This window comes from Mycteria americana, chromosome 21 (assembly GCF_035582795.1).
Source record: "Mycteria americana isolate JAX WOST 10 ecotype Jacksonville Zoo and Gardens chromosome 21, USCA_MyAme_1.0, whole genome shotgun sequence".
In the NCBI taxonomy this organism is placed as follows: Eukaryota; Metazoa; Chordata; class Aves; order Ciconiiformes; family Ciconiidae; genus Mycteria; species Mycteria americana.
This window is the reverse complement of record NC_134385.1, coordinates 4,311,350-4,339,028: the sequence shown is the minus strand read 5'-3', so window position 1 is coordinate 4,339,028 and position 27,679 is coordinate 4,311,350. Positions and strand designations below refer to the sequence as shown.

Sequence of the window (27,679 nt, the reverse complement as noted above, 5' to 3'; positions counted from 1 at the left end):
AGGTCCCGAGGGGCTGTGCGCAGCCGCTTCCCCCAAAGACGATTCTGGGTCAGGTTTTGCAACCGAGCGGAGGGGCTGGCTGGGTCATGGCCGTGCATGCCAGCACAGGGAGCAGCTCTTACAGCCCTCCCTGCGGCTGCCCCTGCATCTGGGGGTACAAAAGAGCCCCCCAGCTCCCGCCTGGGAAGGGAGGGAGGGGGTGACCCTGGTGCATGTGCTGGGCATGGGGGGCTGCGTCTCCCTGGTGCTGCCTCTCCCCTCCAAGCACAGCCTGGGGACCCGCTGTCGAGGCGTGTGTTTGCACCCCAGCAGTGGCCGCATTTTGGGGGTGCAAAGGGAGATGCTCCTTATAAGCCACCCCCCACTGCTGCTAGCCCCGGCTGTGCCCCATTCCTGGCACCATCACAATGTCTGAATGACCGCGGGGCTGGTTTTTGCCCCTCCGCGCCCCCACCCCTATGCCGTTGTGGGGTTCAGCCCCAGGATCCGGCCACGCTGCCCCCCGGGGTGTGCGGCCATTTGGTCCCGGGGCAAAACCTGTCCCTGTTTACCCCCCAGCTCCAGTTTCGGCATGCCAGCAGCCGCGGCACGGGCGGGCAGGGCCTCCCGGACAGCCTGTCCCCAGCTTGTTTACCGCTGCGGGAGGCATCCCGATGGCTCAGTCCCGTGTGACAGGTGCTGCTTCCCCGGACACCCGACCCCGCGTCGGGATTTGGCTCCTCGTGACCTGCGAGCGACTTATAAATAGCGGGACGAGGAGTGCCGCTGGCAGTCGAGAGCGGTTGAGAGGAGCGCACCGTCGTGCTGATGGATTTCCAAGCCGGCATCCTGCGGGATGGCAGCCCCATGGAGAGCCTGGAGAAGCAGCTCATCTGCCCCATCTGCCTGGAGATGTTCAGCAAGCCGGTGGTGATCCTGCCCTGCCAGCACAACCTCTGCCGCAAATGTGCCAACGACACTTTCCAGGTGAGAGGGGGTCCCTGCGCCCATTCCCCCACCCTGCCCGGGCTGGATGTCACCGGGATGCTCGCGGCGCTGTGGGGATGCTCACGGACTCCCCGATGTGCGTCTCCCCCTTCCAGGCCGCCAACCCGTACTGGCAGAGCCGGGGCAGCGTGATTTCGGGGGGCCGGTTCCGGTGCCCATCGTGCCGCCACGAGGTGCTGCTGGACCGTCACGGCGTCTATGGGCTGCAGAGGAACCTGCTGGTGGAGAACATCATCGACATCTACAAGCAGGAGTGCTCCAGGTGGGCGTGGGCGGCCGTGCCTTGCCCCAGCGGGGACGTGGGGATGCGGGGACGTGGGGATGCGGGGACGTGGGGATGCCCACCTCCCGAGCCCCAGCACCGTCGCTGAGACCACAAGAGATTGCAGCTGGGCAAGAAATTGGGGGGCTTTACTGCTGGCTCAAATCCAAATCTTCCTCCCCTGACCCAAATCTTCCTCCTCTGACACAAATCTTCCTTCCCTGAACCAAATCTTCCTCCTCTGACCCAAAACTTCCTTCCCTGACCCAACTCTTTCTCCTCTGACCCAAATCCCCTGCTTTGTCCAGAGCAGTTTGGGTCTCGGGGTGGCTCAGGGGGATGGTGGGTCCCTGGGGGGGTGGTGGCAGCGGGGCAGGTCCTGCCCCCCCCCACTCTGCAGCTGGAGCATTCGGTGGGAGATAAGAGGTGTGGGGGACAAATCCAGGCTCTGCTCGTGACAGCGGGCACTGCTGGCTGATAAGGGGCAGAGGGACAGTTTGGGGGGGCCCACCCGGGAAAAGCATGCAGCTGGGGGGGGACAGAGGGGTCACAGCTTCTTGAGACAGAGCGGTGGCCCTGGCCAAATTCCCCGAACCACCGTAAATATTGTTTGAGAACCATGGGGACAGGGACGATGGCACGTGGCAGGTGTCCGCAGCGCCGGGGGGGACACGGGGGGCCAGCACTGGGTTTGCTTCGGCGGGTTGGCTTGTCCCCATGTCCCCCCCTTGGTGCAGAGGGGACAATTCAGCTGCAGCCCCTGGCTGGGACCCCCCCGGGGGTTTCTGGGTGCCCCCGCCCCGGTCACGCGTTGGGTGACAACAATAAATCCCAGCAACCCAAGGCTAAAATTAGGTGCTTGTGCAGCATCCCTGGAGCGCGGCCCCGGGCCCCCCACCCGCCGGTGCCGACTGCTGCCATGCCCAGCACCGCACTGGTTTAAACTGGGATTTACTGGGCTCGGGGCTTATGGAGCACGGAGGGCCAGGGCTCCCGAAGGAGCAAATGTGGGTTATGCCAGGATGCGGTCCTCCTGCCTGGGGACCCGATTGTGGGGTGGCTGCGCAGCGTCGGTGGGGATGTCACCGCGGTGGGGATGATGCTGCGAGGGGGACATCATCATGGCAGAGATGTCACTGCACTGGGGACGTCACCCCGATGGGGATGACACCTTGATGGGGACGTCACCGCAGCTGTGCCGCTCTCTCCAGCAGGCCGCTGAAGAAGGGGGAGCACCCCATGTGCAAGGAGCACGAGGACGAGCGGATCAACATCTACTGCGTCACCTGCGAGGTCCCCACCTGCTCCATGTGCAAAGTCTTCGGCGCCCACAAGGACTGCGAGGTTGCTCCCCTGCAAACTGTCTTCCAGGGCCAGAAGGTGCTGTGAGGGGGGACAGGAGGGATGGGGGGGACACGGCCGGTCGCGGGGCGATGTGCTGAGCTGGGACGGTCACAAATAGCACTGGGACCTGCTCACGGGGTATTAATAGCCCGCGGGTGACTTCGCCCAGGAGACAGCCTATATTTAGAGCGGCCACGGTTCGGGGGGGGGGGGACGTGGGGGGAGCGGAGCTGGGACCGGGCAATGCCCAGCCCGTCCCCACGTCAGGATGGGAGATGTCCCCGTCCCCGCTGGCGTTCAAGCTGTTCCTGTCCGTCCACCCCTGCCCAGACTGAGCTGAACAACTGCATCTCCATGCTGGTAGCGGGGAACGACCGGATCCAGACGATCATCTCTCAGCTGGAGGACTCGTGCCGGAGCACCGAGGTGAGGAATGGGGAAAAAGGAGCCCCCCGAAAGCCGGGGGTGAAACCTCAGCCGGGAGGCATTTGGGATGGCCGGGAGGGAGCCGGAGCCCGTGGAGCAGGGATGGTCCCGGGATGCTGCTGGTGCCGAGGGGGACACATGTGGCATCCCTTGCCCCTCGTCCCCGCAGGAGAACAGCGAGGCGGCCAAGCGGGAGCTGTGTGCTCGCTTCGACGCCTTGGCGGCGTTGCTGGAGGAGAAGAAGTCGGAGCTGCTGCAGCGCATCACCCGCGAGCAAGGCGACAAGACGGGCTTCGTCCAGGGCCTTATCCACCAGTACAAGGAACAACTGGAGAAGTCAAGCCAGCTGGTGGAGACGGCCATCCAGGCGATGGAGGAGACCGGGGGGGCTGCCTTCCTCATGGTGAGACCCCCAAACCTCCCCCGCCGGTGCCCGCGTGGTGTCCCACCAGCTCGGGGACATCCCAGCGGCTGCCACACGGCTCCGCTCACCTCTCCTCTTGCTCCCCACAGAACGCCAAGCAGCTCATTAAAACGTAAGTGCCCAAATTGGGGAAAATTCAGCCATCCCCAGTCCCTGTCCTGCAGCCGGGCAGGATTCGGCCACAGGGTGCCCAGGTGGTGAGCGTGGGGATGCCCCGACACCCCACCCCGGCACTCCGTGGTCCCCCAGCCCAGTGAGGGGACGGGGGGGGGGACACGGCCGTGCTCTCCCTGCCCAGAATCGTGGAGGCCTCCAAGGGCGGCAGGCTGGAGAAGATCGAGCAGGGCTACGAGAGAATGGACGCCTTCTCAGTGACCCTGGACCACCTCGCCGAGGCGGTCTGCGCCTTGGACTTCGACCCCGGTAATTCAGCCCCCGACTCCCCGATGCCCCTTTCCCAACTCCCACCGACCTGGTGGTGCCCACCACGTTTCCCGGCGGCCCCGCGGTGACGTTCGGCTGCCTGTTTGCAGCTGAGGAAGATGAGGAGTACTTTGATGGGGAGGAAGAAGAGGTGGAGGAGGACGCGGAGCCTGAGAGGGCAGTGATGGGTAAGAGGGGCGGCACAGCCGAGCCCACCTCCCGGGGACCCTCAAGCATCCGTGGGGGAGCTTTGGGGGCTCGGACCCCCCTCGATCCTCCCATCCTCTCCCCCAGCAGCTCCCCAGTAGCCGCAGCAACGTTGCCGGCACAGGAGAAACGCCGCGGGCGCAGGATGTCCGGCGACGGGACTCGGGACGGGGGGGGACACGCCGCAGGGGCTGGCAGCCTCACGAGCCGGCGCCTGCTCCAGCACGGGACACTTTTCTATTCAGGTGCAAACAGGACAATTCCGCACATTTTATATCTTCCTTGTTTTGTATATAATTGTCACGGATTTGAATTTTGTGTATTTTGTAAAGAAAACTGGTGTTTTGAGTGGTTTTTTTTTTCCTTGCCTTTCGTTCTTGGCTTGCCAGCCCCATGGATGGTGGGCCACGGGGATGCAGGTGGGTTTGCCGGGCCGGTGCCATCACCGGCGGCCCTGCCAGCGCCCAGCGCGGCAGAGGGAATCCTCCTGGTCCAACACTTAATTTTTGGCCTCATTAGCACCTCCAGCAGCGCTGGCACCCCGTGCCTGGCCGCCTGCCCGGGGATGTAACAGGTTGGCACCCGGCAAGATTTATCTCCTGGTGATGGGGTGCCTGGGGCCAGTGCTCGCCTGGGCTTGGGGCTGTGGCCGCAGGGGGGTGAGGGTGCTCCGGGCTGTGCCAGTCCCCAAAACGGGGACAGCCTCGGCATCGAGCTGCCGGTTTGCTGCCGGGCTGAGCTCACGCGACTGCGAAAATATACCACGAATGCAAAAAATATACCACAAATGCTTTTCTCCTGCTAAAACATAAGCCCGGCTCGGTGCCTGGCCAAGGGGAAACTGAGGCGGCACCCGCAGCGGTGCTCTGGGCTGTGCCACAATTGCAATTAGCCCCAGGGCAATTAGTGCTGCTCCCCCGGGGGGGTGGGCAGGAGTCGCTGTTGCGGGGGGGGGGGGGTCTGGTCCCAGGCTTATCCGTCACATGGCTGCTCCGCGGCTGAACCTAAAGTGGGGGGGGGCTCGGGGGCTCCCTGGAGCGGGGCGGGGGATCGCCGGGTGCCTTTAGGGGGGACCGGGGGATGCTCCGTCCTCCCCCTGCCTCGGGGGCTGCATCCATGCCCTGGTGCACGGTTCCTGGGGGGTGCCCATGGGGGGTCCCAGAGCAATCCCCCCCCCCCCTCCATCAACAGCCCCCTGGGTGCCGGGTGAGCAGGCCCACCCTGGGGCAGGCGGCCGTGGGTGCTTTGCAGCCGGCCTGGCCCTCCCTCCCCTGGCCGGGCTTTGCACACGAGTCCCCGGCACTTCACACGGGCCGAGGTCACCGGCTGCCACCAGCGCCGGACACGCAGCGGGGTCACCTGCCCCGGCCCCCCGTCCCGGAGGAGGATGGCAGCCGGCGAGGAGAAACGGCACCTGCTGAGCCAGGGCGCAGGCGGGTAGGGGGGTACCCGGGGGGGCTGGGGACGTGGTGTCCCCTCTTCCCCGTGGGGCTCCCAAGTGGGGTCCCCTGGAGGCATCTGGCCAGGGAAGGGGCTGGGGGGGAGCATTCAGGGTCCGACCCGCTCCCCAAAATTCTCCCAGGCCCCCCGCTCCGGCCCCTGACCTCCCCTCTCCCCGGCAGGTCCTACCTGGGGGCTGCGCAAAAGAACGGGCACAACTCGGTGCAGGGACAGGCGCCCGCCCTGGAGCTGGGGGCACGGCGCAGCCGGCACTGCCACGCACAGGGGGCCGCCGGCCACCCCGGCCAGCAGCAGCGGGCACGCAGGAAGCTCTACCTGGCCGCCGGCATCTGCCTCGTCTTCATGGTGGGGGAAGCCGTGGGTGAGTGGTGGGTGCGGGGTCTGGCCGGGGTGGTCCCATGGGGGGACCCCGAGTGGCTGCCCGCAGCCCCTCATGTCCTGATTCCCCACCGCGGGTGCGGGCAGGGTGCGGGCAGGGCTCCCCGTTGCTTTTCGGGAGGTCGAAGCACACAGTGGGGCCCCCCACTGCAGCACGGGGTGACCCGGACCGTGCCTGGCTCCGGGTGGGACACCCCCCTGATGCCACCCCCATGTCCCCGCTGCCCCCTCTCCACAGGCGGGTACCTGGCGCACAGCCTGGCCATCCTGACGGACGCAGCCCACCTCCTGACGGACTTCGCCAGCATCATGATCAGCCTCTTTGCGCTCTGGGTCTCCTCGCGTCCCCCCACCAAAACCATGAACTTCGGCTGGCACCGGGCAGGTAACGGGGCGGCACCACCCCTGGGGCTGCCGTTTGGCTCCGGGGAACCCCAGGAAGCACTCGGAACATCCCAGGGTACCTTCCCTGCAGGGACCGGGTGCCTCGGGGAGCCCTGGGGGCATGGGGAGCCCTGGCAAAGCCCCCGCACCACATGCACGGGCAGGGCACAGGACCCACCGTCCCCATGCAGGGAGCAACCACAGGGACGTGGGTCGGGTGCTCACCCCGAGCCCCGGTGCTGCCAGGGGGGCCGGAAGGGTGCTCGGGCTTGGCACGGCGGCAAAGCGGCAATGCAGGGCGGACGGGTCCTCTCCACAGAGATCCTGGGGGCCCTGCTCTCCGTGCTCTCCATCTGGGTGGTGACGGGTGTCCTGGTCTACCTGGCGGCCCAGCGCCTGCTCTCGGCCAACTACGACATCGAGGGTGGCGTCATGCTCATCACCTCCGCCTGCGCCGTGGCCGTCAACGTCGTGTACGTATGGCTGGCTCTCACCCTCCCCGGCTGTCCCCCCCCTCCCACGCCCGGTGACCCCAGGGACGTCACCGCTGCCCTGCCCGCAGGATGGGGATGGCCCTGCACCAGACGGGGCACGGGCACGGGCACAGCCATGGGGCAGCCAGCGAGCAGCCCAACGCCAGCGTCCGCGCTGCCTTTGTCCACGTCGTGGGGGACCTGCTGCAGAGCGTCGGCGTCCTCGTTGCGTCCTACATCATCTTCTTTAAGGTCTGGGTGGTTACTGGGGACAAAGGGGATGCTGGGGACATGTGGCCAGCGGCTTCAGCCAGCCCTGGCCAGGCACAGGGGCTAGACGGAGGGGACCATGTCCCCTCCCCGCTGGTGCCAATGGGGATTTGGGGTGGAGCGATGGCACTGGAGGGGCCTCACCCTCTCCCACCCCCTCCAGCCCGAGTACAAGTACGTGGATCCCATCTGCACCTTTCTCTTCTCCGCGCTGGTGCTGGGGACGACGCTGACCATCCTCCGCGACGTCCTCCTCGTCCTCATGGAGGGTAGGGACCCACCGGGGGGGGTCCGGGCCGTGGGGCCACCCATGGGTGCGGTGGCCCCCATCCCTCCGGCGCCTGCTGCTCTCCCTCCCCAGGCACCCCTAAAGGGATGGACTTCAACGCCGTGCGGGAGACGCTGCTGGCGGTGGAGGGGGTGGAGGCCGTGCACAGCCTCCACATCTGGGCACTGACCGCGGCACAGCCGCTGCTCTCCGTGCACATCGCCATCAGTGAGTGTCGCTCCCCGGGGAAGTGATGGGGGGGGGGGGGGGAAGGAGGGATTCGGGGTTCACCCACACCCCAACATCCCCTCCCTTGCTCCTTGCAGACGCGGGTGCCAGCGCGCAGGAGGTGCTGGAGGAGGCCAGCTCCCGGCTGCAGGACACCTTCCGCTTCCACACCACCACCATCCAGGTGGAGAGCTACTCCGAGGAGATGCGGGACTGCCGGGAATGCCAGCCCCCCCGTGACTGAGCCCCCCCCGGCAGCCCCCTCGTGTGCTGGGGGGGACTTTTCATGCATGGAAAATAAAGCGGAGCAGAGGGCTGGGTGCGTGCAGGGAGGGATGTTGGGTCTGGCAGCGCCGGGGCGTTATCTCGGGTGTCTGTTAGGAGCGAAGGCAGCAAGGACAGACCCACGGCTGCGGCGGCCGGAGGAGAGCAGCTGTCGGAGGCCAGCAGCCTTAATTTTCCCTATTTCTCTTCAGCTGGGGGGAAAGGCAGCTGAAACGACCCTTTTCCCTTCTTCGGGGAGCGCTGCGATGCAACGGGGTGCTGGGGTGCCTGGGGGCTGCGGGGGATCCATCCCAGCCAGGGGGAGGGCGGACACACTCGCCCTGCTCTCGCCTCTTATCGCTCCTCTGTTTGCCTTTGGGAAGCCAAAGGACTCGCCCTCCCCGCGGGGCTGGAGGCCGGGGGGGCTGCGTGCGTGGCCGGGTGCCGCACAGGTTGTTCCCAGGGTGCCCGGGCGGCTGCCGATGGCAGAACCACTGGGGCACCAAACCACCGGTGCTCCTGGTGCTCCCCACCGGGCACAGCCCGCTCCCCCGCATCCTACAGCCACCAGCCGGACTCTGCCTCTCCACCCACCTTTATTGTACTGGTAAAACCCAATAACGAGTAAAACCCCGTCAGCAGCGACCGCTTGCCCTGGGAGGGCTCCGTGCACCAGGAACGGGGCACCCGAGGCCGGCCCCGACCCCGATCCCCGGCAGCCCTCAGGGTTTCTCCAAGCGGGGGTATTTCTTGCGCAGGACGGAGACCTGGTCCTTGAAGAGGACGGGGTCGAGGCGCAGCTGGGAGGACACGAGGGGCATGTAGCCGAACCAGTCCACCAACTGGTTGAGGCAGTCCTGCTGCTGGGAGAAACGCCGGCTGCCAGCCGCCCCCGCCGTGCCCTTCACCTCGGCAGGAGGGGAGCGTGGGGGTGAGCGGCTCCGCTCCCCGGCCGGGGGGGTCCCCGCATCCCCATCCTTGCAGCCTACCTGCTGGGGCACGGTCTCCTTGTGCTGCTTCCGCTGGGTGACCTTGATGGGCGGCAGCTTGGTGACGGCAGCCACGAGGACGTTCATCAGGATGTCCTCGCAGGTGGCCAGGCCACCCACCAGCTCCCGCAGCCCCGCCGGCAGGTACTCGGTGAAGAGGCTGTGATAATACCTGGGGAGGGAGCGAGGTGCGGGGGGCAGGATGCGGCCGAGCCCCCCGCCCCGCCGGCCCCTCCCCGGCTGGGTACCTGTGGTAGAAGGCGGCGGCGGTGAGGACGATGGAGAGCTCGTTGGTCCATTTGGAGGTGTAGCCCCAGCGCCTCTGCTCGGCGTCCCAGAAGTGGCTCTGCGTGGGGAAGCCCACGATGCGCTCGGGGAAGCTGCGCCACACCACGAAGGCAAAGTCCACCTGGCACGGGACGGGGGACAGTGTCACCGGGCTGCGGGAACCTGTGAGACGGGGCTCACCACCACCCTTGCCTTCCCCCAGAGGTGTGCCCCGGGTGTGGGGACATGGGGACAGCGGGCACCGCTCCCTGCCAGCCCCGCCGTGACCGCTGAGCATCCCTCCTGGCTCAGCGTGGGGCTTGCCCAGCTCCACAGGGCCGGGGACCACGGTGCCCATGGCCTCACCTCGCTGGTCGAGAGGCTGGTGTGCTCGTCCAGGCTCAGCACGGCGTCCGTCTGGATGGCCGCGTAGGGGAAGAAGCGGTCGCTGAGCTACGGTGCGGGGAAAGACAGGTTGGGATGTGCCACGGGGTGGGTCCTTGCCCATGTCCCGGCTCCCTGCTTGCATCCCGGCTCCTCTCACCTTCCTCCTGCCCTGGATGACGGTCAGAGGCACGGTGGTCTGGGGCCATTTCCCACTTGGTGGCGGCGGCTTCTCGCAGCTCCACAGCACCAGGATCTACGGGGGGGACACCAGCATGTCCGGGGGTGTTTGGCCAGGCTGACCCATCAGGGTGTGTCGGTGCATCGGCATTCACAGGGCGGCCACAGCTGAGCCCCCCCCCAGCACCCCAGTGGGACCCGCTCCAGTCCAGCTCACCCCAAAACCATCTCACGGCAGTTTGGACCAGAATAAACCCACAGGCGGTCCCACCTCCACCCTGGCAGGCTGGGGACACAGCTCTGCCCACCCAAGGGTGACACCATCAGCCACCCCATCCCACCCCAACCCCATCCTGGCCATTCCCAGCCCACGGGACCCTGCCCCATCCCTCCCGCTGCATCCCCAGGAGGTGCACTGAGCGGTGCGGGACTCAGCTCCCCCCACCTGGGCGCAGTACTGGGATCCGGAGACGGCCTGGATGAGCCTGAGGATGGGCTGGGAGAGGGAGCTGGCCGGCGAGACGGCCCGGATGAAAGCCGTGAACTTCTCGGAGGGGCTGGAGCCTGAGAAAGGCCGGGAGAGGATAGGTGTCGTGGCATGCACTGAGTTTGCCGTGCTCAGCCGGGGCAGGGGGGGGTCCTACCGTGCTGCAGGTAGTAGAAGGGAAAGTCCCGGGGGTGGGTGGAGAATTCGGGCAGGGCCAGGAGCCCCCCGGGCAGGGTGTTCCAGAGGAAGCGGGAGCGGGAGCGGTGCGGGAGCAGCCGGTCCTTGATGATCTGCCAGAGGCCAGAGAGATGCTCTCAGCACCCTGGTTGTGACCCCGGGGGCTGGGGGGGGGGGGGGGGGGGCAGTTCGGGGTTGGGGGCTCACCTCCAGCGTGGTGTGCACGATCTTGTCGACGGAGGAGAAATACGCGTCCCACAGGAACTGGGTCTGCTGCTGGAAAGCCAGGACACGCTCCGGGTGGATGCAGCGGACGGCGGAGGGGATCTGGGGGGGCAGGGGGGTAGCTGGTTTCTCACCTCGGCCCCCCCTGACCCCCTGGCAGGGATGCCTTGCCTCCGTGACCTCTGTGCCATCCCGTGGGACGCCCCGTGGCCAAGGACGCCGTGCCACTGCCCTGCTGCGGCTCTGCCACCTCCTCTCCCTGGAGAAGGATCTGGCCCAGGACCCCTCAAGGGCTTTGGGTTTGTGGAAACAAACACCCCCTGCACCCCGAGATGAACGATGCCCCAGGGCTGTGGCTGGGACAGGACCCCCCCTCCGGGCTGGATGAGACCCCCCCCCCCCCCGCACCCACCCGCAGGAGGGCTGTCGGGCTCAGCTGCGGAGGTTTCACCCCAAAACTTGACCGGGGGCTCCACCACCGCCGGTGTCATTACGGGGGGGTCCCTTGTGTCGGGCGTGGGGCAGAATCCGGCCACGGTACCTGCAGCAGCAGCCTCTCATTGCCCACGACAGCAGCTTTGCCCCAGTCGATGGCCTCGGCGAAGGGCAGCTCCCAGCCGTCGCTCAGCAGCACGGGGATGCAGGCGGCCTGCGGCGGGACCCCACACGGGCTGGGACGGAGCCCCCGGTACCGGGTGGGGTTCCCCCATCGCCCCCACCCCTCCCGGTACCTGCAGTGCCTCCAGGAAGCGGAAGGAGCCCAAGCGCCTGCCCCGGGGCACGATGCAGAAGGTGGAATTGTGCAGCAGCTCCTGGTAGTCGAACCTGGGATGGGAGATGGGGTGGGGGGTCAGGCACGGCCCCCCCCCCCCCCCCAATCCGTAACCATCCCGGGGGGTCTCGCTGGCATCTGGCAAGGCTGAGCGTCCCTCTCGGGGGGCACGGGGCCAGCCCAGGGAAGCGTTAGGATTGATGGGGGCTGATTTTCGCTCTGAACAGCCCTGGCTCCGCGGGGCCAGCGGAGCAGAGATGCCCTGGGTGATGGAGGGACATGTCCATGGTCAGAAAGAGAACCTGTGGCGGAGCCAGGAACCAAATTCAGGTCGAAGAGGGGGGCCAGGATAGGACCCCAGTGCCCAGGCAGCGCTCGTCTTTCCGTGGTGTTACCCACCCGCCTGTAATGAAACCCCATGCAAAGCCAGCGCCCGAACCCCCGAGCCTGAAACTGTGGTGACTCCTCTGTGGTGCCCAGACTTGCCGGGCAGGACCAGCCCTGCCTGCCCTGGCAGCATTTTGGCAGCGGCAGAGGGCCGGCTGCCCACAGGGGTGCAGGCAGCGTGCCCCCCCCCACCCCGGGCCAGGCTCGCGCCATGGGGCTATGAAAGCCCCTTCTGTGCGGCCGGTGGGGAGAGGCGCGTCCGCTGCCGGGTCCCTGCGACCGTGCCGGAAAATCCAATATTGACTTTAGGTCGGGACAGACCCCGTCTGTTCCTGCCCGCGGGGAGGGAGGGACGGGGCAGATGGGTCCTGGATGGGCCGGGGGAGACGCGCGTGGTCCGGCCGGGGGGGGTCCCGAGGCCGAAGGGCTGCTTGAAATGTGCTGAAATGGAAGGGTCTCCCCACGGTGGGGACGTGGGGCTGGTGCCAACCTGGGGGTTGAGGACATGTCCCCTCCATAGGTGCTGGAGCACCCTGGAGCATCCCAGCGCCCTGGGACGTGGGAAATCGGCCCCAAGGCACAAAATGTTACGATCAAAACCTGTCTCCGGATGAACCACCCCAACGTCTCCAACGGATGCCGAAAACCCCATGAGCGCACCCCGCCCCGTTAACACCCCAGCTCCTGGCCAAGCGACCTGCCGGAGGGGCGAGGGTGGCTCAAACAGAGCCCAGACCCCCGCCATGAAACCGCAGCGGCGACGGCCACATCCCCGGGGCCGGATTCTGCTGGCGCTCGCCCTTGGGACAGCCCCGCTGCCACCCGCTCCTCGGGGACCCCAGCCCGGCCGTGACCACCAGCACCTCTGCGGGGCCGTTCCCGCTGCCGGGCTGGGCGGGCAGCAGGATGGGTCCCGGGGGGCAGAGCAGCCACGGGCAGCCTCCCCTCGCAGGCAGCCATCGCGGGGAAGCTGGCGCCGGCGGGGCTGCGGGGCCGAAACCTCCCGATGGAAATACTTTGCTCCTGACGCGCTGTGGTTTCCGGGTAATCACGCCGTCAGGGCTTCCTTGTTTTGTTAGGAGCCGGGACGGGGGCCCGCCGTGCTCCCTCCACCCGGCCCCTCCGTGGCTCCGGCCAGGCATGGTGCCACCGGACCCGCCGGCTCCAGAGAACCTTTCCCAACCCACTTTGATTGCTTTGAACCCGGGGCAGCCCGCAGCGGTGCCGGACTGCGGCGTTGCTACAAGCCACCCTTTATCCGGGCACAGAACCGGTTTGTTTCAGGCAGCCCCCCGGGCGTGAGGAGGGTGACGGAGGCCCCAGCAAGGCCTTCCTCTGCTCCCCGCGCCGCCCTCCGCCGCGCCGGCACCCGCCACCCTGAGCAAAGGGGACGTCCCCAATGCACCGGGCGAACGGGGCAGCCGGGGTCTCGCTTTGCCAACCGTGGTGCGTCCCCTCCCCGCTGGCCCGTCGTCACTCTGCCGCTGTCCCAGCTCCGGATCTGGGGACATCTTCTCCCAGGGCAGGAGGGCGTAAATCCCCCACGCGAGGTCGAGCAGAGCTGGTCCGGCTCGATGGAGGTGCCGATGGCTTTTTGCCCAGGTGTCCCACGGGGACGAGCAGGATGGCGGAGGCTTGGGGTCACGCACGAGCACGCTGCCCTGCGCCACGTGTTCCCCGACTATCTGCTGCCTAAAGCCGTCCCGGGCGAGGTGTAAATCTCCCCGTACTTGCAAACAGCATTAAGGGATTACCTGGGCTGGGCGGGAGGGGGATTTCCCGTCCCACCGCCCCTCGGCACAGCGCAGGGCTGACCTTGGACCCCCCGTCCTGCCAGCCCGCGGCGTCTCCCACCATCCTGCGATGCCCCGTCCCCAAAAAGACTCCGCTGCAGGGGCTGACCCTGCCGGGCTGGTGGCACCCGCTGGACGGGGCCACACGGTGCCCGAGCAGCCCCCAAGCCCCGGCTAATCCCGGTGCCCGCAGCACCCCAGCTCCACTTTTACCTCCCGGCACCTCCTAAGATGCTTTGAGGATGATGCCCAACATGGCTTCTCCCCATCTGCTCTCTGGCCGGGTGGCTGCGGGACGTCCCCAGGCAGCGGGACGGGGACCTGCCCATTGCCAGCGGGACGGGGTCCGTGCTTACCAGCCATGGAGCAGGCAGCTGGCGACGGGTCCCAAGCAGCAGGACGGGGAGGAGAGGAGCCGGCGTGAGTCCCCGCAGCATGGAGCCCCCCAGACTCACAGAACTTTGCCCCCCCAGTTTTTCCACCAAGGTCCATCACACACCGCTGCTACCTTCCCCATTTGTGAGGGGGGACGCAAGCGGACCCCCCACCCCACCACGTCCGGGTGAGCTCGGGACCGCCTACACTGGGATGCCCAAGCACCCGCCAATTTTGCGGGATTTTTAGCGGAGCCAGCGGGGGGGGGATGTTTCAGGCTCATCTCCAAGATAAACGTTTACGTTAAGGGAGGGCAGGAGGGGGGAGAAGAAAAGCATCATTCATCAGCGTTAGGAAAAAGGGAAATCGTATTAGAGGCAGCCGCGATGATTGCAGATAAGAGCCGCTCTCACCAGATTACTCGAACTTTAATACAGAACAGGAAAGCCCTGAACAACCAGCGCCTCGCTCCCCACTATGGAAATGAAACCCTCATCTATTTTGGGAGAGCCCAAAACTTTCCTCTCTCCCCACGTCTGGAGGTCCAGCCACCACAGACAGGCACGGCTGCACCCCGCAGAGGGGCAGGAACATTTGTGGGGTGTTCCCCCCACCAGACCCCCATTCCTACCCCGTCTCCGACTCACTTTTCGTAGTCGACATTATCCTTGTCGCAGCGCGTGTCCTTGTGCTTCTCCCAGTCCTTGCCGTGCTTGCAGGTGGTGAGCGAGATGATGTCCTTCCCGTTGTGGATGTGGTGCAGCGCGTTCCTGGTGCCGGAGCCGATGCCAGTCAGGTACCGCTTCCCCTTGAACACCAATAAATATTTCTTTTTCGGGTGGATCGCGTCCTGATACAACCACCCCCTCTCCCCGCCGCGCTGCGGGTGGTCCTTGGAGAAGAGAGGGATGGAGATGTCGAAGCCGGGCCTGAAGCTCTCGGTGTAGAAGCTGGCTTTGGCCAGGATGGCCTGGCCGATGTCGAAGCCCAGGTCCTCGCTGTAATTAGGCCAGGTGCCCGAGTAGAGGTTGAAGATGAGGTGGTTACGGCCGCCGTTCCAGAGCGGGAAGCTGCGGATTTTCTCATCGACATTACGGACGTATTGACTCGAGAGATGGTCGCGGTCCAGCGTGTCGATGCTGAGGATGAAGAGGCAGGCTTCCTCGGGGTTCGGGGTGTAGTAGCGAGAACGCTCGATGGAGGCGAGGATTTTGCCGTAACTCTCCGAGAGGGGCTGGTCCCTCTCCCGGGGGTAGGTGAAGACTTTGAAGCCGTGCTTCTCGCACCTGGAGAAGTCGAAGCAGGTTTCCATCCGGCATCTGCTGTTCTTGTAGACGTTCAGCCACGCTGCCCGCCGTGCCCGGGGCGATGGCAGTGAGGGGTCCCCATCGCTCTGGAGCTCCTCGGGGTCTGCAAAGCTTTTGAGGAGGGACCGATCCGTCCAGCGGGGCCAGTTCCTCTGGGCTTCAGCTTTCCTCCCAGAAAAGAAAGTCAAACGGCGTAGCTGGTCTCCTCCAAAGAAGAAAAGCAGGAGCCAAGAGGCAAGGAGAGTCAGGAAAATGTATTTCTTCCTGGTCTGCATAGGTTCACACGCAGCCCCGGGTCCTCATCGGGCTCGGATGGGCACCGGAGTCCGGTTGAAAGGCCGATGTCCCGAATCCCAGGCGGGCAGTGGGACAGGTCCCGGCCCCCAGGTATTGTCCCGTGGCCCTTGCAGCCCGTGGGAGCGTGGATGAACCCCACGATCCTCTTGCTGCCCACTCCGACCAGGGCTGCGCTGGCTTTTCGGGGCCGTCCCTCGCTCCGGCTGCGGAGCAGAGCTCGGTGCAGCGGCGTCCCGCTCCCTTCCCTCCGGCGCAGCGTTTACTTCGCTGGGCCCCTGTGCCGTGACAATGACATTTCCATTGCCGCTTGGCCCAGCTTCAAATCCCTGGAGAAGGGGAGAGGTCACGCCGTCGCTGTCCCGTTGCCACCAACCGTGTCACCGCAAGCGGCTCCCCACGTCCCCGCGGCGGGACCCCCCTCCCCAGACCCCTCCTGGGAACAAAACCTCCCGCTCCCCCCGGAGCTCCCCCGGTCTCTCGCCAACCCTCCAAGCCCGGTCCCCCCCGTTACCTTTGGGGACACGCAGCTCCGGGTGGCTTTCGGGCCGCCGTGCCCCAAAGTCTCGATACGCGGCTCCCCGCGGCTCCGGGCTGCATCCCCGGCCGGGGAAGGCGGCGGAGCAGCCGCCGTGCCGCCCTGCCGGGCTCTCCCCGCCCGCGGCGCAGCGTTCCCGGTGCGCGGCCGCACGGAGCAGCCGCTGCCGGAGGCTCCGCGCAGCCCCGGTCCCGGGGGTCCCCCTCTCTGCTCGCCTGCTCCGGGGGTGCCTGGCTGGGGGGGCTGCGGGTGTGTGTGTGTGTCTGTGTGTCCCCTTGTCACCTTGTCCGTCTGTCCCTGCGTTGGGCTGTCTGTCCCCGTGTCCCCCCCACGGCTGCCTGTGCAAGCCCCCAGCTGCCTGCACCCCTCGTGGCTGCCTGGCCGCCTGTCCCCCCTACCCCCCCGGGGCTGCCTGTCCCCCGTCCGTCTGTCTGTCCCCGTCCCCCCCACCCCCCCGGGGCTGGCTGTCCCCTGTCCGTCTGTCTGTCCCTGTCCCCCGTCCCTCCGCCCGGGGCTGGCTGTCCCCTGTCCGTCTGTCCGTCCCCCCCCGGGGCTGGCTGTCCCCCTGTCCCCTTGCCTGCCCGTCCCTTGCCCGCCCGTGCCCGTGTCCCGCACCCCCGTGTCCCGCCCCCCCGCTCCGTGCCCCCCCGCCCGCGCCTGTCACACCGCGTCCCCCCGTCACAACATTCGCCCTTGGTCCCCGCCCACCCGCCTCTCATTGGTCCCCCGCGCCCCCGTGGGCGTGGCCCGCGCCGGCCAGAGGGCGTGCCCCGCGGAGCCCCCCCCTGCGGCGCCTTCCCATTGGCCGCGCCCTGCCGCCCGCGGAGCGCCCACGTGGGGCGGGGGGGGGGGTGGTGGGGTGGGGTGTTTCCCCGCGCGCCGGGGGCGGGGTGCCCCGGGGTGGGGGCAGGGGCTCCGCAGGGTCCCTGCGCCGCCCGCGGTGGGACCCCACGCGAGGGCCGTCCCACGCCCCGTGTCCCCACTCACGTTCCTGTTCGCGGGGGCGTCCGGTTCCGGGGAACCCCGAGGGGAGCGGCCCGTCCCGCTGGTCTCAGCCCTCGGGTGCGGCTGCCTTCAGCCCCTCAGCCCCTCCGTGCCCTGGAGCCCCCCAGGGAACCCCCGAAGGGACGGGGCACTTATAGGGCAGCAACGGGGTCACGATGGGGCAGCGATGGGGAGCAGGGAGTGGCCAGAAACACAGCTGGGGCCACCTCCACCAGTGACGGCCCCCAAACTCCGATGACACCCCCGGGCCCCAGCGAGACCCCCCAGGCACGGGGTGCGAGGGACAAGCCCTTGTGCGGCCTGGCAGCTCTTGCCTCAGTCAAACCCGGCTCCAAACCCGTCCACGCACGGGAGCCAGGGCCACGGCACAAAGCTGGTGGTGGACTGCAGGGTTCACCCCCCCCCCGGGGCAGAGATGGGGGTCCCAGCCTGGCCTGACCCCCCCAAATCAGCCGTCCACAGCGCACGGCGGTGAGAACTCTTGGTGGGGTGGCTGGAAGCGGAGCCGAGTGGGAGCGTGGGCCGAGTTAATCCCGTTAAAGAAAGCCCCTGGAAACACTGCGTGAGCCCGGCGTGGGGGGGACGTGGGCAGCAGCAAAGCCAACCGGCCCCCAGTGGCACCCACATAACCGGGACCCCAGGGGTTCACCCGTGGGCCCCCCACACCCCTGTCCCGCAGGGCTCGACCAGAGGCGAGAAAGGGATGGCCTGGAGCAGCCGGACTCGCCGCCTTGAGCAGCCCCCACCATCTCCAGCCAGGACCCTGTCCCGGGGGCGGCTTTGCTGGGGCGATGTGGGGGTGCTGGGGGGCTGAGCCCCACTGCGGGGAGCCAGGCGTGGGCTGGAGCAGGCAGCAGGGGCAGGTCGGGGCTCGCCTCTCCCACCCTGCCCCGGCATCCCCGGCTGTGCCAGCCGCCCTCCGCCCTGCCCCGCCGGCCAGGCAAGCCGGGACGCGACGGGGCGCTGGATCCCATCCATGGGTGTAACAACCCGGCCGGCCTCAGCCTGCGGGTGGACCGGCCCTTGGGCAGGACGGGTGCTCGGCACGGGGCAGGGTGCCACCAGCCCCAGTTGGGCACCCCGGGGTGGCTGTGCTGGTGGGTACGGGCTGGGGTCCCCTCTCCCTGCCCCAGCAGCCAGGTGGGACCCAGGGGACACACACAGAGTGACAGCCCCAGGGCCCCACTGAGTGCCCAGCCTGTGCCTCAGTTTCCCCATGCACCCAGGGGACCACGCTGGGGAGCTCGGCGTGGGGCTGCGTGCACGGCAGCTTGGTAGGGACGCTTTTTACCAAATCTTTGGATATTTATTTGCCGGGCCCGGCCGGCTCGGCCCCGTGGGGAGTTAATCCCCGGCCACGGAGGGGATTACCACGGGCCCGGGGCCGCCTTAGCTGCAGAAAGCGGATTAACTGAAGGACAGGGAACACGGGGATGGGCAGCGGGAGCTCTGGGGCACGTCTGGGGCTCTGGGGGGGGACATGGGGACAGTCCCCAACCCCGAGGGACAGGAACCCAGCTGGGGTGCAGACAGGGACAGGGCAGCCCCGGGGACAGGGTGCTGCCCATGGGCATGGCCCCCCCACAGCCCCCCACAGAGGGGCCGCGGCTGCGATGGGGTTGGACTGGGGTTGTGTCCCGCACTGGGGGCACTGGGAGCTGTGGTTTTGCACTGGTGGCACTGGGAGCTGCATCTTGCGTTGGTGGCACTGGGAGCTGTGGTTTTGCACTGGTGGCACTGGGAGCTGTGCTGTTGCACTGGGGGCACTGGGACCTGTGATGTTGCACTGGGGGCACTGGGAGCTGTGTCCTGTACTGGTGGCTACTGGGAGCTGTAGTCCACGTTCACGGGTGGCACTGGGAGCTGTAGCGCAGGGCGCACTGGTGCGTGCTGGGAGCTGTGACCCGGTGCACTGGTGAGTGTGGGGGGGACTGGGGAGGGGGGGAATGGGGGACACTGGGTGCTGGGGACTGGGGAGCACAGAAATGGGGGATACTGGGTGCTGGGGACTGGGGAGGGGGGGAATGGGGGAAACTGGGAGCTGGGGGAGCCCTGGGAGCTTGGGAGGGGCACTGGGAGCCGCAGGGGGAGCTGGGGGGGGGGGGGCACTGGGAGCTGGCGGGAGCACTGGAAGCTGCGATGGTAACTGGGGGCACTGGGGGGAACACTGGGAGCTGGCGGGGTAAGTGAGGGCACTGGGAGCTGGGGGGAGCACTGGAAGCTGCGATGGTAACTGGGGACACTGGGGGGAGCACTGGGGGCTGCGGGGAGGGCTCTGGGAGACAGGCACTGGGAAGCACTGGGATCTGTAGTTCAGCTGGGGGTACTGGGAGGTGTAGTCCGGGGACCCAGTGCATACTGGGAGGTGTAGTCCCAGGCCAGGGCCGTACTGGGAGTTGTGGTTTCTCAGTCCCCGGGGGCTGCTGGGAGCTGTAGTTCTGCACTGGGGGGCGTGCAGGGCTGCCTCCCCCCCGTGTCCTCAGGGGCTCCCGTGGGTGCTCAGGGCTGGCAGACGTCCACGTCAGCCCCGCGCCGACCCCTCGCTTGTGCTCAGCCCCGCGCTGACCCCTTGCTCGCACATCCCCTGGGCCGCCCCAGCTCTGCAGTGTCCGGCCGTGCTGCTTCTGCCCAGCCCTCGGCATCCCCGGGTGCAGGGGGGGGACAGGGACGGGGACGGCTGCCCCGCAGCAGGGGAGCATTGGGACAGGTCCTGCTGAGCCCCACCTGCCCCGTCGGGCACCCACCGGCCGTCAGCCCCACCGCCCCGCTCCGGCAGCGCCCGGGAGAGAAACCGCGGGGTTTCATCCCTGAGCAGCCCCAAGGGTCTTCGTCCGCGGGAATTCGGTGGGGTGGGAATTGGGAGCCTCGTTTCTCCGCTTGCTGCCGGTGCGTTTGCTGGCGCGGAGCTGGGGGGGATGCCCGGGGTCTGGGCAATGGGAGGGGGGGGGACACGGACCCTGACCCCGTGCCTCTGCCTAGGCTTGGCCGCGGCAGCATGGGGGGGACGCAGTCGCTGGCGCTGCCCCTGGGGAAGGGACCTCACCGCGTGGGCTGCGCAGATGTCATGGTGGGCCACACACGGCAGGTACGGGATGGGGACGGGGACAGGTTTCCACGGACAGCAGGGTGGCTGCAGCCAGCCGGGATTTGCACGGGCTGAGCTCACTGAGGACACGGCCACCGCTGCTCCGTGCTGTCCCCACCGTGTCCCCCCTTCTCCTCTCTCCCGCAGGGGCTTTTCCTCCGCCTCTTCTACCCCTGCCTGCCCCGGGCAGGGGCCGAGCGGCCGCTCTGGATCCCACGCTACGAGTACTGCGGCGGGCTGGCCGACTTCGCCCACCGCAGCCGGCGCTGGTGCGCGCCCCTGCTCGGCGTCGCCTTTGGTAAGGGGGTGGCCAGCACCCCGTCCCCCATCCCGGGTGCTCCCCCGTCCCCTGGGCACCCGCTCCCTTAGCAGGGTTCAAGGGCACTGTGGTGGGTTGACCGTGCCCACCAAAGCCGCTCTGTCACTCCCCTCTTCAGCTGGACAGGGGAGAGAGAATAGAACGAAAGGCTCGTGGGTCGGGATACGGGCAGGGAGAGATCACTCAGCAATTACTGTCACGGGCAAAACAGACTCGACTTGGGGAAAATTAAGTTAATTTATTACCAATCAAATCAGAGCAGGATAATGAGAAAATAAAAACTAAATCGGAAAACACCTTCTCCCCACCCCTCCCTTCTTCCCGGGCTCAACTTCACTCCTGATTTCTCTCCCTCCTCCCCGCCAGCGGTGCAGGGGGACGGGAATGGGGGCTGCGGTCAGCTCATCACACGTTGTCTCTGCCGCTCCTTCCTCCTCGGGGGAGGACTCCTCACACTCCTCCCCTGCTCCTGCGTGGGGTCCTTCCCATGGAGACAGTCCTCCACGAACTGCTCCAACGTGAGTCCTTCCCACGGGCTGCAGTTCTCCACGAACTGCTCCAGCGTGGGTCCCTTCCACGGGGCGCAGTCCTTCAGGAGCAGACTGCTCCAGCGTGGGGGGTCACAAGCCCTGCCAGCAAACCTGCTCCAGCCTGGGCTCCTCTCTCCACGGGGCCACAGGTCCTGCCAGGAGCCTGCTCCAGCGTGGGCTTCCCACGGGGTCACAGCCTCCTTTGGGCACCCACCTGCTCTGTGGGGTCCTCCATGGGCTGCAGTGGGGACCTGCTCCACCGTGGACCTCCACGGGCTGCAGTGGAGATCTTCTCCACCGTGGACCTCCATGGGCTGCAGTGGAGATCTGCTCCACCGTGGACCTCCACGGGCTGCAGTGGATATCTTCTCCACCGTGGACCTCCACGGGCTGCAGGGACAGCCTGCCTCACCATGGTCTTCATCAGGGGCTGCAGGGGAATCCCTGCTCCGGCGCCTGGAGCACCTCCTCCCCCTCCTTCTTCCCTGACCTTGGTGTCTGCAGAGCTGTTTCTCTCACATATTCTCACTCCTCTCTCCAGCTGCTGTTGTGCAGGGTTTTTTTCCCCTTCTTAAGTAGGTTATCCCAGAGGCGCTACCCCCATCGCTGATGGGCTCGGCCTTGGCCAGCGGCGGGTCCATCTTGGAGCCGGCTGGCACTGGCTCTATCGGACATGGGGGAAGCTTCTAGCAGCTTCTCACGGAAGCCACCCCTGTAGCCCCCCGCTACCGAACCCTTGCCACGCAGACCCAATACAGACACCAAGCCTGTCCCCGTGCTCGGGGGAGCTGGGTGGCAGGGACGGAGCCGAGCAGGGACCCGCTGCAGCAGCAGCACCCCAGTCCTGTCCCCCCGCTTTTCCTGGGGGTTTCTCTTCCCCGCAGGCTCCTGCAGCGTGCCGGTGAGCTGGAACGGGCCTTTCAAGCCCTGCAGCAGCGGGTACCCACTGATCGTCTTCTCCCACGGCCTGGGAGCCTTTCGGTAGGATGGTCCCCGAGCAGGGCTGGGGGTGCTGAGCCCCTGCTCAGGGCCAGAGCCAGGACGGGGACCCCGGTGTCCTGGGCCCCCCGCGGCCCCGCTCGGCTCTGCCTTGCGTTGGCAGGGCAGCCCTGACCCCGCTCCCCGGGCTCCCTGGCAGGACCCTGTACTCCTCGGTCTGCTCGGAGCTGGCGTCCCGGGGCTTTGCGGTGGCGGCTCTGGAGCACAGGTGGGTGCCCCGGTCCCCGCTGAATTTGGCAGCCACGAGGGGCAAGCGATCCCGCCGGCATCTCCCACGCGGCTTGCCGTCTGCCAGCCGGGCAGGACGGGGCTGGCAGGGCATCGTGCCCCGGGGAGCTGCCGGTGCCCCCTGCGATGCGGCTGCCTGCCCTCCTGCTGCTGCAGGGACCATTCCGCCTCCCTGACGTATTTCTGCACGGCGGAGGCTGGGAGAGAGGAGTGGATCCCCTACCGACGGGTGCCCCGAGGGCAGAAGGAGTTTTATTTCCGAAATAAGCAGGTACCAGGGCGGGGGGTTAAGGGTGGGCAACCTGGGAGGTTTGCAAGCCGAGCTGGCCCCCTGTGCCTGGACTCTCCATCTCCTGCCCTTCCCAAACCTGTACCGCCGTGACGCTGGGGCTGAGCTTTCTCCTTGCAAGCTGAGAAAAATCTGTTCAACCTGTTTATCTCTGTTTCATGGGGTTTCTCTGTCCGGCTCCAGCTGACCCTGGCAGGAGCCAGGCTGGGCTTTGCCGCATCCCCGGATGCTTAACGACACCTGCACCCTGGGGAGAAACGGGCTCTCTGCCCAGCCCAGCACCGCCGGCTGGCAAGGCTCCGGACCGGCTGCTGGGTTTGTTCACGCTCTGATTTTTGTCTCTCCAGGATTACCCCAGACAGCTGCTTGCTGGGGAGCAGGAAGGTTTCTTGCTGAGCCAGTTTCCCCCTGCCTCATTTCTGCCTTATTTAAAAGGACAACATCGAGTCGAGATTTGTTGTAGAAAAGCTCTCTAGGAAACGTCGTGGTTGGAGGTGCTTTTGGCAGTCTTAAATCACCGCCCAGCCTCTTGTTTTTGTGTCTGCGCTGCCTCATGGCGCATTGCACAAACAAGGGCAACAGTTTTCCTATAAAGATGAACCCGTGAGCATAAATGTTGAGGGAGAATGAGAAATAAATTGTAAATAGAGAGAAAGGTTGCATCTGGGCGCTACGGTTTTAGAGGGACGAGCGTGGGGGGGGGTCGGGGGGAGGATCTGGCCCCAAACTCGCGGGGTAGAGGAGCTGGGTTAACGGGGGAAGGGGCAACTCTCGCTCCCAGGTTCATCAGAGAGCGGAGGAATGCGTGCGAGCGCTCCGGCTCTTCGAGGACATCGGCAGTGGTAAATCTGTCCCGAACGTCCTCCACCAGGACTTTGATCTCTCCACGCTGAAGGTATCTGGGTCTGTCTGCGCTGAAGGACCAGCCAGGGGAATCGTTTGGCTGATGGGGGGGTCTGGGTGCCCTTTGCTGGCAGGATCAGTCCTTGTTGTGTGAGACTTCTCCTCCTGGGACAAGCAGGGTCTGTGCAGAGCCACAGCCTTCCATGTCTCAGCTTCTTGGTGCCTCTCTTCTCCTTTTTCTCCCCTGTGCATGCCGGGGAAGCCGGGTCCCATTGCACCGGCGGTGAAAACGGGACATGGTGTCCCTTGCAGAGGGCAGAGCAGTGGGGCTTTGCTGATCTTCTTCCCTTGGCTTTTTCTTCCCTCGGCTTTTTCTTCCCTCATTAGGGACCTTCCGCAGCGAGGTACAGGCTCCTCAGCCTTCTCCTTTTTGCAGGACAGCATTGATCTGACCAAAGTCGCTGTCATGGGCCATTCTTTCGGCGGGGTGACAGCAGTGCTGGCCTTGGTGAAAGAGCCCGGCTTCAGGTAAGCCGCAGCAGGGACGAGATGCCGCGGGAAGCTCCGGGGACACATGGCTCATCCCGGTGGGAAGGGAAGCCGTGGCGTGGGTGGCAGCGCTGGGCCTCCGTCCTGCTGCAGGTGCGCGGTGGCTCTCGACGCCTGGATGTTCCCCCTGGAGAACGCGCTGTACCCGGAGGTGCCCAAGCCCGTGTTCTTCATCAACACCGAGAAGTTCCAGACACCAGAAAGCATTGCCAAAATGAAGAGGCTGAGCTCCAGAAACAGCCAGACGAAGATTATAACCATCCTGTGAGTCAGGGGCTGGGGGCACCCACCCGCCGGTACCCTCCTGGGAGCACCTACAAGCTGTGTCCCAGCAGGAGGACCTCTCCCCAGCTCTCACTGAAGCAAATCCCTTCCCTGTCCCAGGGGATCGGTGCACCAGAGCCAGACTGACTTCACCTTTCTCACCGGGAAGCTCATCAGCCGCATCTTTGGTGTGAGGGGGACCCTCGACCCCTACAAGGGTCTGGACATCACCAGCCGGGCGGCTCTGGCCTTCCTGCAAAGGCATCTCAGTACGGCATGGGGTGGAGGGCACGTCGGCCGGGGGCTCGGGAGGGAGTGAGAGCTCCCCCGCTTGCCGGGGGCTACGGGGCAGCCGCTGCCTCCCCGGGCTTGGGTTTGGTGCTTCCCAACCCATTGCACAAAGCAAAGGGGTCCGGTGGCTGCTGCTCCTTTATGCCTGGAGCCAGGCTGGTAATGGCTGTAGTAACCCCGTCACCATCTCTGCCCCGGGCAGACCTGGAAGAGGAGTTCGATCAGTGGGACAACCTCCTCGAAGGCATCGGAGACTCGGTTGTTCCAGAAGCACCGTTCTGCCGCTCCAAATTGTAGCCTGCTCCGAGGCTGCTGGCCAGAGCCGGGTACCGGGAACGCGGCTGCTTTCTTGTCCAAAATGAGCCGTGCAGGAGCCGACAAGGGCAGGAGGACCCATGGGGAGAGGAGGACCTGGGGACCACGCTCATAAGATGTCTGGGGGCTGGGGTGCTCACCGAGTATGCCGGGAGAGCCCTCCCTGCTCAGGCGCTGCCTGCAGTGGCTGCTGCCTGCAGTGGCTGCTGCCTGCAGCGAGGGCTGTGGGGCTAAGGGAATAAAATCCCTGGGGACAAAGACCGAGTTGGCTGTCACACGGGCCCGAAGTGACACCTTTCTTGCACGCAGCGGGTAGGTGGGCATCGGTCCCTCGCTGGGCCTGGCTGGATCTGCTGCAGCTGTGGCACATCTGGCAGGAGCAGGCAGGGGGGTCATTCGCCGTGGGTTGGGGGTAGTTCCACCACGGCCGAAAGAACCAGCGCAAAGAGATGCAGCGTCAGGGCTCCAAGCACAAAGGTAATGAAAAATCTTATCGTCGTCCTGGAAAGCTGGCCAGGTTGCTGACTCCACGCCTGAAATCTGGGGGGAGAAAGAAAGAGGATGGTTTTAAACAAGGGGCTGGCTGGAAGTATTTCTGAGCACCCCAGCAGTGCAGGGATGTGAAACGGGGACTGAGATCGGCCCCGGGGATGGAAGGAAAAACAGCCCAGCCTGGTTTTGCAGCATGAAAAGCAACGCTGCTGCAAAGGGGCACATGCTGGTGGTGGGAATAAGGCACTTTGGAAGTACCTACAGCACATTCCTGGGTAACGTGAGAGACGTTAGAGCAAGAGGTGCTTTTTAAGGGGGGGTCCGATCCTCAGCCATCCCGAGCAGGGCTGAAGCCAGCGGAGCTGCACCGATTTACCCCACCGGAGACCCTCCCCAGGGTCCTTGCTGGCACTGCGGCAGGAGAGGCGGCAGGCAATCCTGGACACGCCGCTTCGGCAGCTGCTGGGAACGTCCGGGCTCCTGGCACACCATCTGCTTTTGCATTGTCCCCGCCGCCGGTGGCGCGGCATTCCTGCTGGGGGACGCGCGGGGGGACGGCAGCGGCAGCCCCGGCTTTGCTTCACCTCCTGCCATCGCAGAGAGAAGCTGCTGCAGACGACAGCGCCCGGTGCCGTGCGGAGGCAGGATTTCCTGGGGTGCCGAGGCTGGCAGGGGTTTGGGTGGCACGTGCTATTCCTCACCCAGTGACAGCAGGTGACATGGGTGCCAGCAAAGCCCTTCTCCCAGGGGAAGAAAGGGGAATGGAAAAGCAGCATCGCGCTCCGCCAGTGCCCGAGTTGTTTGTGTCACCGTGACCGCCACGTCCTGGCCTTGCTGGTGGCCCCTGGCCCCTTTTAGTCGAGGGCGAGTCCTAGGGCTGGGGATGCTCCGGGATGGCTCGGGGGGAAGGCGCAGCGCTGTGCAGCAGCAGAGAGGACATCTTTCAGCGTCTCCTCCGCTCTCCAGTGACACAAAGGACTGATGTGAACACGACCACAAGACCCCGGTGCTTTGGAGGCTTCCAGATTTTTTTTTTATTTTTTTTTTTCATTGTTTTACACCTAAAACACCATTTCTAGCCCTGGGAACAGGCTGGGGTGTGACAACCCAGGGAGCCTCAGGACCGCTCTGTTGAGATGCTGAGGGTGGGTGGGGGACATTCAAGGTCGATGTATGCGATGAATCTGAGTCGTGTGGGCAAGCCCGGGGGGGGGGGGGGGGCAGAGCCCATCAGGTCCCGTTTTAACAGTGAGAGACAGTGACTGGTGCAGAAATCAAATCCCATTTTCCTCCCCGAATTAGCACGGCCAGGGATCTGCGCTGGCAGTTCCAGGGGAGCAGCCTGGTCGTGGCTCCAGCACGGCACAGCTGAGGCAGGCTATAAATTCTGCAAGACTCTTACGTAAAGGCTTTTGGGAAGGGGGTGGCAGAAACCCACTGACCTCGGAGGGTGACTCTGACATTCGTTAACCCTTCGGCTCACAGAAAGCTGCTTATTGCCATCCCCAGTGCCCGTGGGGCTGGGGGAGCGGGAAAGCGGGCAGATGTCCTTCTGCCTGGCCCTGCATCCCTTTGCTCCCCGCTCCAGAGCCAGGCTCTGCGCCTGGGACCGCGTTCCCAATTGTCTTTGTGCCTCTGGAGGAAACCCCGTCAGAAGAAAGAGGAGAATTCAAAAAAGCCCCGGCATCACTCGGGCAGGGCAGACACCCTCTTTCCTCCGCTCCATCGGCCCCTCTCTGCTCTCTGTGGGATGTGGTGGTGCAGGAGCCCTCTCCGAGTGTTTTCCTACTTCACTGACTCGCTGCATCTGCTTTAAAACCCAGCCCGGAGCCATCTCTTCAATCAGGCTCCCCTTGCAAGCAGCACTTTCCTCCGGATCCCCATTACGTGCTCCAGCCTCGAGGCCGGAGGCAGCGTGCATGAAAGATGCGGCACAAATCCCCGGCGTAGCACGCGAGGAAGGTGTTTTCCCCACGTCCCAGCTTGCTCGGATTGCTTTGCTGGGCCTGAGAGGTCAGAAAGAAAGGGGCTGGGACAGCTCTGCCGGAGCCAGCGTTTCCCAGGCCAGCCATGGGCAGGGACAGAGCATCGTTCCCTGCCACCCGCCCGGGCCAGCGACTGGAGGGGAGACCTCTCCGGTTTTTGGGGTGGCCCAGGCTGCTCCAGGCTTTCCTGTGCCACGCTGGAAGGTTTTCTGGCAAAAAAGCAGGAGTTAAGGGTTAGCCTGGTACGCGATCTGCCACGGCAGCCCGCCAGCACCAGCTCTTGGTTGCTGTGTCCTTACAAGGCAGAGGTTGGGGTTTGAATGTGAACTAGCCGGGTTTTATACCCGTAAATCCCCCGTGTTTTATCCACAGAGGGATTTTGCTTCTCAGGGACGTGGGAAGGAAACACCGACTCTGTTACCTCGGGGGTGTCGGCATCCGGGGCACCCACCTGCAGGTTGGCAGCCCAGCCATCCCCTGCCCTGGAGGGTTGTGCGTTGGAAAGAGTTCA

At 65.9% G+C, this 27,679-nt stretch overlaps 4 protein-coding genes across 10 annotated transcripts; 3 read left to right on the top strand and 1 right to left on the bottom strand.

Annotated features, from left to right (window-relative positions):
- The first annotated feature begins 771 nt into the window (after positions 1–771).
- On the top strand, positions 772–4,427 carry TRIM63 (tripartite motif containing 63). Of its 3 annotated transcripts, none has more exons than XM_075522149.1 (9): positions 772–966; positions 1,083–1,249; positions 2,464–2,629; positions 2,924–3,019; positions 3,189–3,422; positions 3,533–3,555; positions 3,742–3,866; positions 3,977–4,054; positions 4,161–4,427. In XM_075522149.1, exons 1-9 carry the CDS (start codon positions 808–810, stop codon positions 4,172–4,174), a joined length of 1,062 nt encoding a protein of 353 aa, XP_075378264.1. In that variant the 5' UTR covers positions 772–807; the 3' UTR covers positions 4,175–4,427. The 3 variants fall into 3 exon arrangements, with proteins under 3 accessions (XP_075378264.1, XP_075378262.1, XP_075378261.1); XM_075522147.1 differs by having other exon boundaries at positions 2,461–2,629; positions 4,164–4,427; XM_075522146.1 differs by having other exon boundaries at positions 2,461–2,629.
- Positions 4,428–5,386: 959 nt separating this feature from the next.
- On the top strand, positions 5,387–7,851 carry SLC30A2 (solute carrier family 30 member 2). The gene is made up of 8 exons (XM_075522145.1): positions 5,387–5,510; positions 5,696–5,895; positions 6,151–6,297; positions 6,616–6,769; positions 6,859–7,021; positions 7,203–7,308; positions 7,401–7,535; positions 7,634–7,851. Exons 1-8 carry the CDS (start codon positions 5,461–5,463, stop codon positions 7,777–7,779), a joined length of 1,101 nt encoding a protein of 366 aa, XP_075378260.1. The 5' UTR covers positions 5,387–5,460; the 3' UTR covers positions 7,780–7,851.
- A 533-nt stretch (positions 7,852–8,384) lies between these two features.
- On the bottom strand, positions 8,385–16,361 carry EXTL1 (exostosin like glycosyltransferase 1). 5 transcript variants are annotated; one of them, XM_075522127.1, is made up of 12 exons: positions 15,951–16,361; positions 14,483–15,765; positions 11,240–11,333; positions 11,050–11,157; positions 10,491–10,610; positions 10,264–10,396; positions 10,065–10,183; positions 9,600–9,695; positions 9,422–9,508; positions 9,037–9,197; positions 8,789–8,960; positions 8,385–8,707 (listed from the first exon to the last, which is right to left on the bottom strand). In XM_075522127.1, exons 2-12 carry the CDS (start codon positions 15,415–15,417, stop codon positions 8,522–8,524), a joined length of 2,211 nt encoding a protein of 736 aa, XP_075378242.1. In that variant the 5' UTR covers positions 15,418–15,765; positions 15,951–16,361; the 3' UTR covers positions 8,385–8,521. The 5 variants fall into 5 exon arrangements, with proteins under 5 accessions (XP_075378242.1, XP_075378244.1, XP_075378245.1 ...); XM_075522129.1 differs by having other exon boundaries at positions 8,385–8,662; XM_075522130.1 differs by having other exon boundaries at positions 8,385–8,659.
- A 3,613-nt stretch (positions 16,362–19,974) lies between these two features.
- PAFAH2 (platelet activating factor acetylhydrolase 2) lies at positions 19,975–24,835 on the top strand. Its single transcript, XM_075522316.1, has 10 exons — positions 19,975–20,064; positions 20,212–20,362; positions 21,798–21,894; positions 22,052–22,120; positions 22,297–22,411; positions 23,211–23,324; positions 23,709–23,800; positions 23,915–24,085; positions 24,206–24,354; positions 24,579–24,835. Exons 1-10 carry the CDS (start codon positions 19,975–19,977, stop codon positions 24,671–24,673), a joined length of 1,143 nt encoding a protein of 380 aa, XP_075378431.1. The 3' UTR covers positions 24,674–24,835.
- Positions 24,836–27,679: the final 2,844 nt, after the last annotated feature.

Bases quoted from the DNA above. Each gene is read 5' to 3' on its own strand.
- PAFAH2 (XM_075522316.1), top strand. From the start codon at position 19,975: ATGGGGGGGACGCAGTCGCTGGCGCTGCCCCTGGGGAAGGGACCTCAC. The intron at 23,801-23,914 runs GTAAGCCGCAGC...GTCCTGCTGCAG, and splicing joins GTGAAAGAGCCCGGCTTCAG to GTGCGCGGTGGCTCTCGACG. The intron at 24,086-24,205 runs GTGAGTCAGGGG...TCCCTGTCCCAG, and splicing joins ACGAAGATTATAACCATCCT to GGGATCGGTGCACCAGAGCC.
- EXTL1 (XM_075522126.1), bottom strand. From the start codon at position 15,417: ATGCAGACCAGGAAGAAATACATTTTCCTGACTCTCCTTGCCTCTTGG. The intron at 11,334-14,482 runs GTGAGTCGGAGA...CTCCCATCCCAG, and splicing joins GATAATGTCGACTACGAAAA to GTTCGACTACCAGGAGCTGC. The intron at 9,509-9,599 runs GTGAGAGGAGCC...CCCGCACCGTAG, and splicing joins TCATCCAGGGCAGGAGGAAG to CTCAGCGACCGCTTCTTCCC.
- TRIM63 (XM_075522146.1), top strand. From the start codon at position 808: ATGGATTTCCAAGCCGGCATCCTGCGGGATGGCAGCCCCATGGAGAGC. The intron at 2,630-2,923 runs GTGCTGTGAGGG...ACCCCTGCCCAG, and splicing joins CTGTCTTCCAGGGCCAGAAG to ACTGAGCTGAACAACTGCAT. The intron at 3,020-3,188 runs GTGAGGAATGGG...TCGTCCCCGCAG, and splicing joins ACTCGTGCCGGAGCACCGAG to GAGAACAGCGAGGCGGCCAA.
- SLC30A2 (XM_075522145.1), top strand. From the start codon at position 5,461: ATGGCAGCCGGCGAGGAGAAACGGCACCTGCTGAGCCAGGGCGCAGGC. The intron at 5,896-6,150 runs GTGAGTGGTGGG...CCCTCTCCACAG, and splicing joins CATGGTGGGGGAAGCCGTGG to GCGGGTACCTGGCGCACAGC. The intron at 6,298-6,615 runs GTAACGGGGCGG...TCCTCTCCACAG, and splicing joins CTTCGGCTGGCACCGGGCAG to AGATCCTGGGGGCCCTGCTC.